The 12,921-nt window shown below is 37.8% G+C and overlaps 1 protein-coding gene across 1 annotated transcript in view; it reads right to left on the reverse strand.

Moving 5' to 3' along the window:
- Positions 1–12,921, reverse strand: part of Ostn (osteocrin) — a 38,212-nt gene that overhangs the window by 4,590 nt on the left and 20,701 nt on the right. The window contains exon 4 of the mRNA XM_052739751.1: positions 993–1,086. Coding sequence (XP_052595711.1) covers positions 1,005–1,086 — 82 coding nt within the window. The 3' untranslated portion in view covers positions 993–1,004. The remainder of the gene's footprint in view (positions 1–992; positions 1,087–12,921) is intronic.

Consider the following 12,921-nt stretch of genomic DNA (forward strand, 5'->3'; position numbering starts at 1 on the left):
TATTTTAATGAAATAAAAAAAAGTGATTTATTGTGCTCTTCTAGTTTTCTTCCTATCGCTCTCTGGCCAAAAGCTACTTGGGGAAGAAACTTGGTTTATACTTCCAGGTCACAGTCCATCACTGAGGGACGGCAGGGCAGGTACACAAGGCAGAAACCTGGAGGTAGAAATCAAGAAGTGCCGTTTACTGGCCCACTGTCCAGTTTGCTCCCATGCTCATACTTAGGTAGTTTTCTTACATAGTCCAAGCCCCTAGGGATGGTATTCTTCACAGTAGGCTTGGCCCATATGCCCACAGGCCAATCTGATCCTGGCAATTTCTCAGTCAGGCTTTCCTCTCAGTGAGATTTTTGCTGTGTCAAGTTAACAATTAAAGTTAACTAGGACAGATGTTAGTTATAATCTTAACCCTTACTTGCATATTAACATTAGACAATTGCACAGGTTTATGTGAAAATTGCTAAATTTATTTTTTATGAAGCATTGGGATGGGTGACTTTTCTATGTGAAAGGTAAAATTTGGTGTCCCTCAAGTGTGTCCAACCAACAACTTTTGAGCTGCATGTGCCTCGGGGTATCTATGAATGCAGCACTATATAAACTGTAAACTTACTTGAATTATTATAAGACTTTGTGCATGTATAAAATTTTAAAACTTGATTGTACATTGAATGTGAATTTTGAAGATAGATAAAAATGTCATCTTGCTATCTCAAAAATTTGGACACTTTTGTTTGGATGTTTATTTCCTTTCTAAAAGTCCTCTAAATTACTTAGCATCAATACATTATCTAAAGAAATATTTGCAAATGTATATATATATATATATATTCTAAAAACTATATATATACTAATATATATATATATATATGTATAAATATATATTCTAAAAAACCAAAAAAGGACATTTACAAGTAAGGATGGGCCCATTCATCTAGTGTGAATTGTTTTCTATCTCCTGCCCATAGACTGCTTGTTGGAATTGTACTCACGATGGGAATCCATCAGCCTCTGGAACTAGAAAGTCGGTTTCTACCAATCCGATCCATGGGGATACCAAACCGCTTTTTTGAATGATCTACTTTCCTGTAACAAACCATGGAGAATATTTTAAATCAATGTCCAAGTTACCAACCACGATTGTTGTTTTTGATTTAATGCAGATCTTCTCTTCAGAAGTGGGAACAAAAAATGATAGATACTGTTTACCACTTTGCATTCTCACCTCTGTATATTTGTGAAGAAAAAGTTTAGAGAAGCTGATTCAAATCATATAGCGTCCATGAAAACCCAAGCCTTATCAGCATATTAAACTACTAATGACCTGGCTGATAAATCTCTCTACCTCTGCAGATTTCATTCTCTTATTGCTCCTCTGCCTCCAAATGGATCCTATGAGGAAGGATAATGGTTGGAGAAAGGAAAATGTCCAGATGCTAAAACTGACATGGCAGTTGCCTGACTCTCATGCCTTCACTTAGACATCTAGTACACATTCTTTGTATGCGATCGTCTGTGCCTGCTTAGATATTTTCTATGTCAAGTATTGGTTTAAGAAATAAACTGTAATGATATAATTTCCTGCTTGGTGATTTTTATATTAGTTACTTTTCTACTCCTGCAGTAAAACACCATGGCCAAGACAACTTATAGAAGGAAGGAACTCTTTGGGCTTATGACTCCAGAGGGATACGAGTTCATTACCATCACAGTGGGGAGGTGGCTGTGGGTAGCCATGTCAACTGGAGCAGCAAGCTGAGAATTTGCAACTTGAACTTCAAGCAACAAGCAGTGAGAGTGTGCTAGGAATTGTGAGAGGTTTTGAACCTCAAAGCCCTCCTCCAGCAAAGCTGTACTTCTAAACAGCGCCACCAACTGGGGAACAAATACTCCAACATTTGAACCTATGGGGCACACTCAAGCTCTCACCACTTCTGAGAAATGAAACTTACTACCTTATAAGATAACTTAATGTTCAGCCACTCAGACCTAAAGACAAAGGTTTGCTTCAGACCATCTTCAACGGCTTTCATTATTTTTCCCTACTTATGTTATGCTGTCAGTCTCACTCCACAAATACTAAAATAAATGAAAACCTCAATGATCTTCTTTCTACTATCATTCAATAGATATTTCTTCTACAATCTACTTTATCCCTATATGCATAAGGAGCTTCTTTTGTGTGTCCTGGGATTCACAATCAGAAGTAGTACTTGTTTTCAAAAGCCTTGGCTACTCTTAGAAGTGATGATGGCTGAAGATAAATAGTACAGGAATAAATCTCCTATTTTACTGAGTCCAAGTTTTTCAATAATAATATTACGTAAAAACCAATTTATTAAAAATTCCTGAGGACACTGAAGGATTTTTACAACTATACCTTGCACATAGAAATATGTAAATGCCGCTTAATTTACTTACCATAGTTAATTTCAAGGTAGTTAGTATTTCCTGAGTGCTTTCTACATGGCAGGGCCTGTGTATACACAGATGAGCAAATACAGAGCTCGATGCAGTGTTTACCCTCACATGATTCTTAAGAACAATGGAGCCATGTTGGACTGTTCTCCTACCCAACCTTCTTTTCTATTAGTTTACATCATCCCACTCTCTAGGCTCTTGATTAAATTATGAGCATTGACTATATGCTAGCTTAGGAATTTCTCCTCAACAAAAAAATTAAATAGTCAAGAGTAATTCTGGAAAAAATACTTATTGCACATAATACTACTTCACAACCTTTTCAAAAATGCTATTCCACAACCCTACTTCAACTCAAATTTTTAGAAAATATATCCCATTAAGAGGTGTCTTCTGTTTCAATGTCTTAATTTCCTAATTATAAATTGGGCATATATTTTTCAACTTGTTAAACAATGGGAAACATGTAATTTGTAGAATTAGCTTAAAAATCAATGGACAAGAGTTATAAGAAACCAGACACACTAGTCGTGCTTCAAGAGTTTGGTGTAATTATAAATAACGGGTGCTGGAATAAGAAAAATTTTTTTTGGATATAGGGTCTCACTATGTAACCCTAGTTATCCTGGAACTCACTCTATAGACCAGGCTGGCCACAAATTCACAGAGATCCACCTGCTTCTGCCTTCCTATGCTAGGATTAAAGGTATGCAGCACTACACAGGCTCTCTTCTGTGTTTTAAATTAACTGACTTTACCAAGACTAACATAAATAGACTTTTAATTCAACATTATTTTCTTGTAGTAATCAGAATAATGGATTCCCACCAGTGTCCACATTGCAATTTACAGAATCAGAATATGCAATTTGATATAGCCAAAATGAGTTTCAGATTAGATTAAGTTTATAGATTCTAAGATTATGCTGAATTACTTGAGCGGACCTGGTATCTTTTCAGAATAGTTTTTAAAAGTAGAAGATAGTTGCAGAAGACTGCCCCAGGCCTCAGATAATAAGAGCAGTCTGAGAGGGATCATAATTACCAATGACATCATGAAGATGGAGGAGTTGTGAGTGAAGGAATGCTGTGGCCCCTTGAGGTTTTTCAAGGTATCAAGGAAAATGATACCTCGGTCCTTCAAGCCTAAAAGTTGAATTTTGCCAACAATTCAAATGAGATGGAAATGCTTTTCCCAGAAGGCTGGAAGATTACAGCCTGATAACACTCTCATATCATTTGCGTCCAGCAGGAAGACAAGGCAAGAGTGTGCAGGGAAATGCAAAAGGGAATTTATACACCACCATTAGCCAGAAATCAGCCACATTTCTACCTGACAGAAAAAGAGACTGGGAAAAATGGCCTGAAATGATGGACTGTGTGTGATAAGGCTATACTAAACCTTGACCAACAAAATTATGAGCTAGTAATTGATTATAATTTACTATGGTACCAATAAGAGCAAATACATTTCTCTGTATGATTTAGGGCTTATGTCTCAGTGCTATGGGGCTAATACATACAAGATATTAAATTGATGTGGCTCCCCTCCATTTCTTTAAATTGATTTCTTCATTGACTATCCATCATTAAAATTTCAGGACATATGTAGGCAGAAGTCAATGTTGGACAGAGGAGAATGCTCAGGGGTGACAAGTTGAAAGGGAAGTAGAGAAAAAAATCCTCCCAGACCTTAAAAAAGGGGAAGGAAATAGCAGCTGGGGGTTAAATGCCCCACTTACTGTTCCCATGCCACTTTAAGTTCAAGTGCTGTGAAAAAAATTCATTTGCTTAGTTTTTTAAAAATAAGTGCACTATTCTTATAGAGTATATAAACTACAACAGAACATTCACTGGTTCTTGTAATTGTTTCCCAAAACTAAGGTAAAAGAAATGTAAATGACATTTTTCTTGCTTTGCAGTAGTTGATGTTTTCCTGCTTAAGCACATGAGTAGAGGCCGTGCTTGTGGGAAAAGCAAAAAACATGAATTTCCTTGCACCCAAACCCCAGAATCATCCTCTCCCCTTACTGTTCCCAGGTTTGATCTAAAATGTGTTAGGGACCAGGAGACAGGACTTGATCTTTGACGAATTATTTTACTTAATGTTTCTATGATCCTCTGAGATTCCATTATTGTAAACAATTCTTTGTTTTCTGATGAAATTCAGATAACACCCGGTGTTCCTATCCATCGGAGTTGCTTATTCATTCAACACACTTACTTGTTAGGTACTATTTGGTTATATTTTTGTTTTATCTCTCAGTGCCTAGTTCATGTTGAAAATGGTGACTAAAGTCACACACACACACACACACACACACACACACACACACAGACATTTACACGCATCTTCAGCTGATGCTCTTGCCAGTCCAGTTGAATTATTTCCAGACTATTTGAGCGACTTCAGAGCAAGACAGGTAGCACATGGCTTTGTTCTAGCATCTCAATTAATTTGATTAATTTTATCAAATGTGGGATCGGCTGCAAAAACTTGCAGATATCTAGAAATAATTGATTTTGAGCTTGCACATCTAAGTATGTTCAACAAATTGGCACATTAAAAAAAAACAAAACCAATTATATTCAAAAGGTCTATGAAAGTCAAAATGGCTCATGAGTCCAAGGAGTATATATATATATATTTTACACATATTCAGAAATAAAATGGCAAGCTGGTGGTGTTCTTAACATTTTTTTTCCTGATATCAAATATGTACCCAACTCTCTAACCGATGCACTGGCAGTAGTGCCCGGTGAGCACAGAAGGAAAGTTAGACAGGCTAATACCACCCAGGAGAGCTGTACTTCTGACTGTCTAGTCCCTCTTGTGACAAAATGATGTAATGACACAGCTTATATTAGATGCAGGTGAAAGAATCCTCCCTTTTCATTGAAAAATACGCTGTGAGAAGTTTAAAGAGATGAATTGTCTAGCAAATTAATACAAGCGCAGTGTTTGGATTGTTTATTTTCAATGCGACTTTTATATCTACAATAAAATACAGACTTTTTATGTCAAATAGGATTTTCTTTGATGTCTATCTATAGCTATCCTTTCTGAAGCTGGGTTACCATTGTTAAAAGGCAGTAGCAAATTGCATTTAAGCATTTTATTGAGTAGTACCCCATATATGCCAGTGGATCCGTCAATTGTCTCTGCCTAGTTTAAAGAAAATGAAAAAAGAACATCTGTACTTGCAGCACCCGCAAATGATAAAGAATTTGACTTGCACAGTAGACATTTCGCTGTCCCCTGCCAAGTGGTGGTGTCCCTCTGGGGGCCCAGTCCCAGGAGCCTTCTGTGGACTCAAGCTTAGTCCAATCATGTTTTTGCCTCTCCTTTCTTGTGTGAATTGGGTAAAGTTCTGAGACTTACTCCTGGCAGTTTTAGAATTTTGCTTAAAGTAGTTCTGTGTTTCAGACCTAATCTACAACCTAATACTAGCTATGATTGATAGTGTTACTATTGTAAATAGTACTGCTACTCCTAACAACTGTATTATTAATTATGCCTACAGAACATATGATACACTAGAAGTTTGTTAAAAGTTTAAGTCCTGTACTCTCATTATAAAATTAGGTGCCATGTGAGGCGATGGATATCAACTGGCTTCACTGTTGCACTAAGTTTATAATGCATACATTCATCAAACATTATCTTTGATTTTTGTATTTTTTTACATACAATCTCTCTCTCTGTTTTGTGTGTGTGTGTGTGTGTGTGTGTGTGTGTGTGTGTGTGTGTGTGTGTGTGTGTGATGCATGTGAGAAGACAACGTTTTGGAGTCACTTCTCTTCACAGTGTGGGTCCCGGGAAACCAACCTAAGACATCAGGTAAGCAACTTTACTCTCTGAGCCATTTTTTCCAGCCCAAGTCCATTTCTAAGGAGAAACTGTTCTCTGTCAATAACGTCCCACTAAATCTGAAAAAATAAAAGGTATCATATATGAATTCTCTATTTCAGCAAAGCTATGTGTTTTGAAATACATTCATCTGTGTAATTACAACTGATTTACATTTCTTCTCTAGAGTGTTCCATTGAATGGATGTATAGCATTTATCTATCCATCCTGCAACACAGGAAAGCTTGAGGAGTTGAAGTTTTTGGTGGTGTTGTACACTGTTCAGTAGAAACTGCTTTGTGCACATCTTTCAACTTTATTTAGGGATTTCTGGGTTGTATACAGAGTTACCAGCTATGAATATATTTAATTTTATTATTTAGTACCAGGCTTTTTTCCATATTCTTACCTGTTTACAAACCTGAGAGGCATGTGTCATAATTTCTTTTATTTCAAGAGTATGCCAGGTCCTGGGACATGTCTTTATAGTTTTTACAGTCTGATTTCTTAGCTACTAACTTATACTGGATGCATTCCACTCTTACATTGCTAATGTAGCCTCCTGTCTTTTATCTTCTCATTTCTCACTTGGATTTCTTCTTTTGGAAGTGTCTGCTTAAAACTGTCTTTTTTTTTTCTTATTAATTCATTCTCCTTTCAAATATTAATGGTAGGTGGGCTCAGTGTACACTGAATATGACAGTTTTTCAGTCTTATGTATTAACTTTCTTTTCTTTTCTTTTTTTTTTTTGGCTTTTCGAGACAGGGTTTCTCTGTATAGCTTTGGAGCCTTTCCTGGAACTCACTCTGTAGTCCAGGCTGGCCTCGAACTCACAGAGATCCACCTGCCTCTGCCTCCCGAGTGCTGGGATTAAAGGCGTGCGCCACCACCGCCCGGCAACTTTCTGCTATCAACTTTCTTGGGTTTTTTTGTAAGAAAATCTTTAATGTTCCCTCAATGAATATCAACATTTTCATCTTATTTAATGAATTCTTTTTGTCTCATAATAGCAGATTTAGCTTATTGAGTTTCTTGAACATCTTACTGCAGCTGTGACTAGAATTGAATTGGCTCTGTGGTATAAGTTAATCTTTGGAAAACTAAAATCTTTATGAATGTGTCTTGCTGTCCCAGATGACTTATCACTTGGGTACTTTGATGTCTTCAGCCGAAGTGTTATAGCTGTCTCCATAAAGATCATGCATAGTTTGTGGAATTTCATTTGTTGGAAGTGATATCACATAAGATTATAAGTTGTAGGATATATATATATATATATATATATATATATATATATATATGTTAAATATATTGGAATATTACTTGGTTAAAAAGTCTCCCAGTGTTCATTTATTGGTGACTTTAGTCATGAATGAAAGTTGACTTTGTGGAGTGATTTTCTTGCATCTGTTGTGATTATATGTTTTATTTCCTTACTATTAATTTCATCAGTTAATTTTCTAAAGCAAATCACCTTTATAGAGCAAACCAATGAGATGATGGTGTATTGTTTCACATATCTGACTGGACTCGTTTAGCTATTTTTGCAGGAAGGTTGCATCTGTGGTCAGTACATGTGATTATCATGTTGAGTTCTTTGCTTGGTTTTTGTAGGCAGGAAATTTTACGTTCATTAAATGGGATGAGGATTATACCTTATTTTCAAGGGAGGGGAATATTGCTTTGGGGTTTTATCATGAATTTTAAGGCTCATTTTCAGACTAGCTGTTCATTAATTCCATGTGCAACTGTTGGTTCCTGTGTGCCAATTGTTGAAAACGAAACTGTTTGTGGTTTGGAATCTCAAGGAAAGGAACTTGGATTGAGGATCTAGATAATGTTCCCCAACAACAACAGTCTAAACTTGTTGCTGCATTTTAAGGACATAATAAAATGCTGGGCTCCTTTAGGAAAAGGCATTGACTCACCAACATGGAGAACTACCCAGAAGGAGGATGCAGTGATTACTCACAGAGGATGTTCTTTTCAATAGGTTCATAATTTAGATTAGCAAAACAAGGAATTGTATTATAATAAAAAACTTAACAAGAGTGTGGCAGCCAGGCTGTGATTTTGCCTCTGATAACTCCCACACTGTGTAGTTTCCTATGCTGGGAAGAGCCAACTTCCACAGCCAGTGTGGAAAAGGCATAACATGAAGTCCTGTAAACTGCTATGGCTTCTGTCTTTCTTAGCTAGGCTACGAGTTCTGAGGGGGCATCTAGCTGCCATTTCCCTAAGAGCCTCATAAAAAGTCCACATGGCAAAGAAATGAAACCTCCTGCCAATAGCCTAAGAGAAACAGAGTCAATCTAGCCATGAGTGGACCATTTTGGAAGTAGATGCTCTAACCTCCAGGGCCTCTGAAATGACTGCAGCCTTTGTGGAGTGTCTACACCAAGTACATGAGTTGATTATTTACCTCCTTATTTTTCTATTATTACTAAATGTGGTTTTGAAGAAGAAAGGCATTATATACTGACTACTTAAAACACTTTTCACTCAAATTAAATGAGGTCTTCAACCTAGCATTGGGGGACTGGAACTTGGAAGCCTGTTTTCAAATTTAAACGTGAGTTGTGGCCATTCTCTTTAATACTTTTCAGGTCCTTTCTGGGGTCTTTTTTAGTCCTCTCTCACATGTCATACCATTAATTCCAAGCTAGTTACTTACATTTCAATATGACCCTCACCCTTTCTGGATTCTCCATTTCAATAATCAAAATTGCTGGATTCCACATGACTATATGCTACAGCATGCTCCCTAGGTTGTTTAGGGAGCCCTCAAATTGGGTGTACCTTCTAGTCTCATGAGTCTCACAGTGTTAGCAAATGAACTGCTGGGCACAAAAAAAAAATGTTCAAAATTGAGTAGCCCAAGACTTTTGTTCTCACACATTTTCTGTACATAAAAAGGAAAACAAACATGGCTGGGTGTTTCTGGAAAGAAAACAAAGGAAAGCATGGTGGTCTGTCAGCATGTCTAAGACCTCTCTGCATTAGATAGACTTGCATGGAAGGGTCTTATTACCCCATAAAGACAAGAAAGAAGTAGGTCTGCTCTGTTTCTTCTGCCAAAACGAGCAAGCAGCTAGAAGCTATTCTTCACCTAGGAAGGAGTGAATAAGGGGTGGGACAAGTATCAGTCATTTTTTTTGATAGACATACCTTACCTTTTCAGAAGAGGGAATGGGGGTGGGCTTGGAGAGGAAGCCAGGGCGTAGGGCGGGAGAAGAGAAGAGAGGGGCAATCTGTGGTTGGTATGTAAAATGAATGAAAAATTTCTTAATAAAGAAAAGAAAAAGAAACGCTTCCTGATGTTGTGGTGACACTGGTGAGTTTAGGTCAAAAAGGGAAGCACCACATCAGTGAGAAGGTTATATCTGATTTAGCATTCTATCTCAAAGGTAGTACTTTAGCTTATGCAGATTCTATTAAATTTGTGATGATGGTGTTGACCTTGCAACATTACATTCTAAAGTATTTTCTCCAAGGAATGAGCTGTGTGAACAAACAAGCTCTCAGACAGAAACCACAAGCACTGAGTCCAATATCGAGACTTCAGTAACCAAAGTAACTCAGTCGCAACTCACTAGGCACACTCCGAGGAGTTGAAGGCAAAGACATAATCCTCACTGGCTTGCCTCACGACCTTCTTGAGAAGCTAATGAACTTTTAAAACTGCCATCTAGCAAATAGATTTACACTAAAATACTGCACAGAAATTTATTTTTGGAAGGGTGAATAAAGTGCATTACAAACGCTGTATCCTTTGGAGAGAAAGGCTTCGACCTTCATGCACAAGTTAGGTAAGGTTGACAGGCATGTGGTGCTGGACTGAGGTGTGAAGAGACTGGCAGTGAAGAGCAAGCTATGACAAGGGTGGCCCAAGACCATTACGCTCAAGGGCATTTCCCAGTGCAGAGCCAGGCCTTTTAACAAGGAGGAGAGAGGCCCATAAAAGGGGCACTGCCCCCTGGATATTTTCCCATGTTCTAGCATCTGAAACAGAGCCCATTTGGAACTACCTCCTCCAGACATCACCACACAGAAGCTGGGCTATGAGATGAGTCAGCCGGCCCAAGTCTGTCACAGTGCTTTATAATAAATCCAAAAGGATATAAAATGATAGGCTGTTCACCTTGGGACTGCCATTGAGAAGGACAATCATATCAGTAAATTGAATCTGACACCACTCTTTTCCACTTTAGCCTGGACCTCCAACTGGTGCAGGGCAAGAGACCTATTTTCATTGGTATGGAATGCTGAGAATTTACTTGATGTATATAATTCAAAATTAACTTCATTATTCCCGGCCTTTGATAAGCACATTATTCACAGAGTTTTAATTTCTGGGTAGGAGATAGTTTTAAGTGGAATGTATTGGATTTGAAGCTAAATGATGATGTATAATTTATAACTAGGTAATGTCAGGGATATAATTTTATCTGTCTGAAAATCATTCAAGAAAGTGAGTATCCTCACATCTCCCTCCTTTTATTGTCATAAGCCAGCATCTTAGAATGACATTCTTTATTTTAGTATTTGGTTTTGACCACCCTCCCCAAACTAAGGGAAACCTGAAAACAGAATAGGTAGCAAATATTTCCTCTTGCATTCTCGAGTGAGGTCATAGATGTACACAATATTTACAAGGATGCTGCTACAACTGATTGTTTCCAATCTTCAACCCCAAAAGGAGTATTGTTGAATGCATCAGGAGAAATTTCTTGGGGGCAAGTTACTGGAGAAAAGCATTGCTTCCCTTCTATCGTCCAAGAGGAGAAGGCTTTTGAGAAAACCCTCAAGACAGCCTGATGGTAGCCCAGATGGAAAGGTGTCTCCCAAAGAGCAAGGAACTGTGAGATCTGTCTCCATGTGGTGAGGAGGGGACTGCACATGGAACAACTTGACTCAGTGATCAAAATCAATAGTATAGAGCATGTGGTTGGCTTAGGTTAAGTATGATGGGGGCATTCCTGAGGGCTCTCTGCCATCTGTGATGGAGAAGCTAACTCTGAAGAATACTGGTGGTGCTGCCAAACGGACAAGCCAGGAAGATAGGATGAAGATGAAGAGTATACCTGATGACCTGACTTTCCAGAGGGAAAGCAATGCTTGGGGCAAGGCTGCTTGTGACAATTCCAGTGGGTGATATGTGATGGCCAGCAGAAACAGCCCCTGTGATGGGGATTTAAGAAGCCCCAAGTGTTGAAAAGCCAGATTTTGATAGTGCCTGTTAATAATGCTTGACTGCTCAGCTGGAGGAGAGAAAAGGCCAGGGGAAGTGATGGAGGGGAAGTGGTGCAGAGGGACTGGATAAAAGTAACTGATCATAGCCAGTTCCTAGTTCAACTCTCCTGCTTACACGGGCTGAAGAGGGGTAAAGGAAAGTTTTTATAAAACTGAAGGCTAGACGAGGGAGCATAGATGGATATTTTAATCAGTGACTTTGACAGAAATGAAAAGAAAAAGAAATGAAAAGAAAAAGAAACATGCCTATTATGTACACATGACTGATTCATCATAGTCACTTTTGATGTCAATTGAGGGATGGAGAAACATCTTCCCAGGTTGCTTTGGAAAGGCATATGTTTTCCTTTCTGTGGAGTTCTTCTGTCTCAAATTTATAAGAATATTGTTCTAGAGAAAAATGTTTCCCGATCTAGATCTGTAGGGTGTGTGTTAAGTGAATTATGGATTTTTCATCGTCTCTCTAGACTTGGTTGTTTATCTTTTCTATTTTAACGTTCAGCCCTGGGAGACTGAACTTTTTGGATTACATAAATGTCCCTGTGTTTTTTGGTTTTCTGTTGAGTCAAGAAATAGGTGGCCTTGGATAGAGAGAAGAGAGGAAGAACAGGAGAGATCTTGGGATTATTTTTAACCTGTCCTCAAATTCTCTTGTGAACATTTTTGGTGAGGTATGCTCTTGAATGAAACCCAGCGAACTCTAACATTCTAACCTTGTTCTGATTTGCAGAAATCTCTTTCAGTGTGTCCTTAGGCCAGGACCTTGGGCTGTTGTGCATCCACTATTATCTACCTATATTTAGAGTTTTTTATAGTCTTCTGGTGAAATAGCCTCTTCAAATTTTTCCATTTCTGAAGGGTCACCTATTTTTTTTGCTGGAAGACAGAGGGCACAATAATATTATTTGCTTTTCTGACCTCAAAATATGAATAGGATAATATGCATAATACTTGCAAAAATGTTCAAATACAGAGTGGTATAACTGCTATTTGCAATGGTGTATTCAATAATGTGTGAGCCATTCTTCAGAAAAATCCCAGGACAGTCATCTATATAAGTTCTATTAAAGGGTTATTTTATTTACTTGGGATGTGATCGTGCCTGTTTCTTTTTATTAAAAAAAAATGGAGCAGACGTGCATTAACTTCAGACATTAAATAAATGTGCTAAATAGGTGGAAAATATTTAAATTCAAAGCATAGTTGAATTGGCCTTTAAACTTAAAGTAATTTTCCCAAGCACCTAAAAGTAAGTTTGGTGTCATATTCATAAGAAAAACATATCAAATAGCAGCAAATCTATTTCTCTTTACTTCCTACCCTGCTCTGTTTATCTCTCATTGCTTAGCTGTTCATTCCTCCGTCCTTCTGACTTAATCTCTCTGTAGACCTTTCAA

This window comes from Peromyscus californicus, unplaced genomic scaffold, assembly GCF_007827085.1.
Source record: "Peromyscus californicus insignis strain IS unplaced genomic scaffold, ASM782708v3 Scaffold_16__1_contigs__length_79575227, whole genome shotgun sequence".
In the NCBI taxonomy this organism is placed as follows: domain Eukaryota; kingdom Metazoa; phylum Chordata; class Mammalia; order Rodentia; family Cricetidae; genus Peromyscus; species Peromyscus californicus.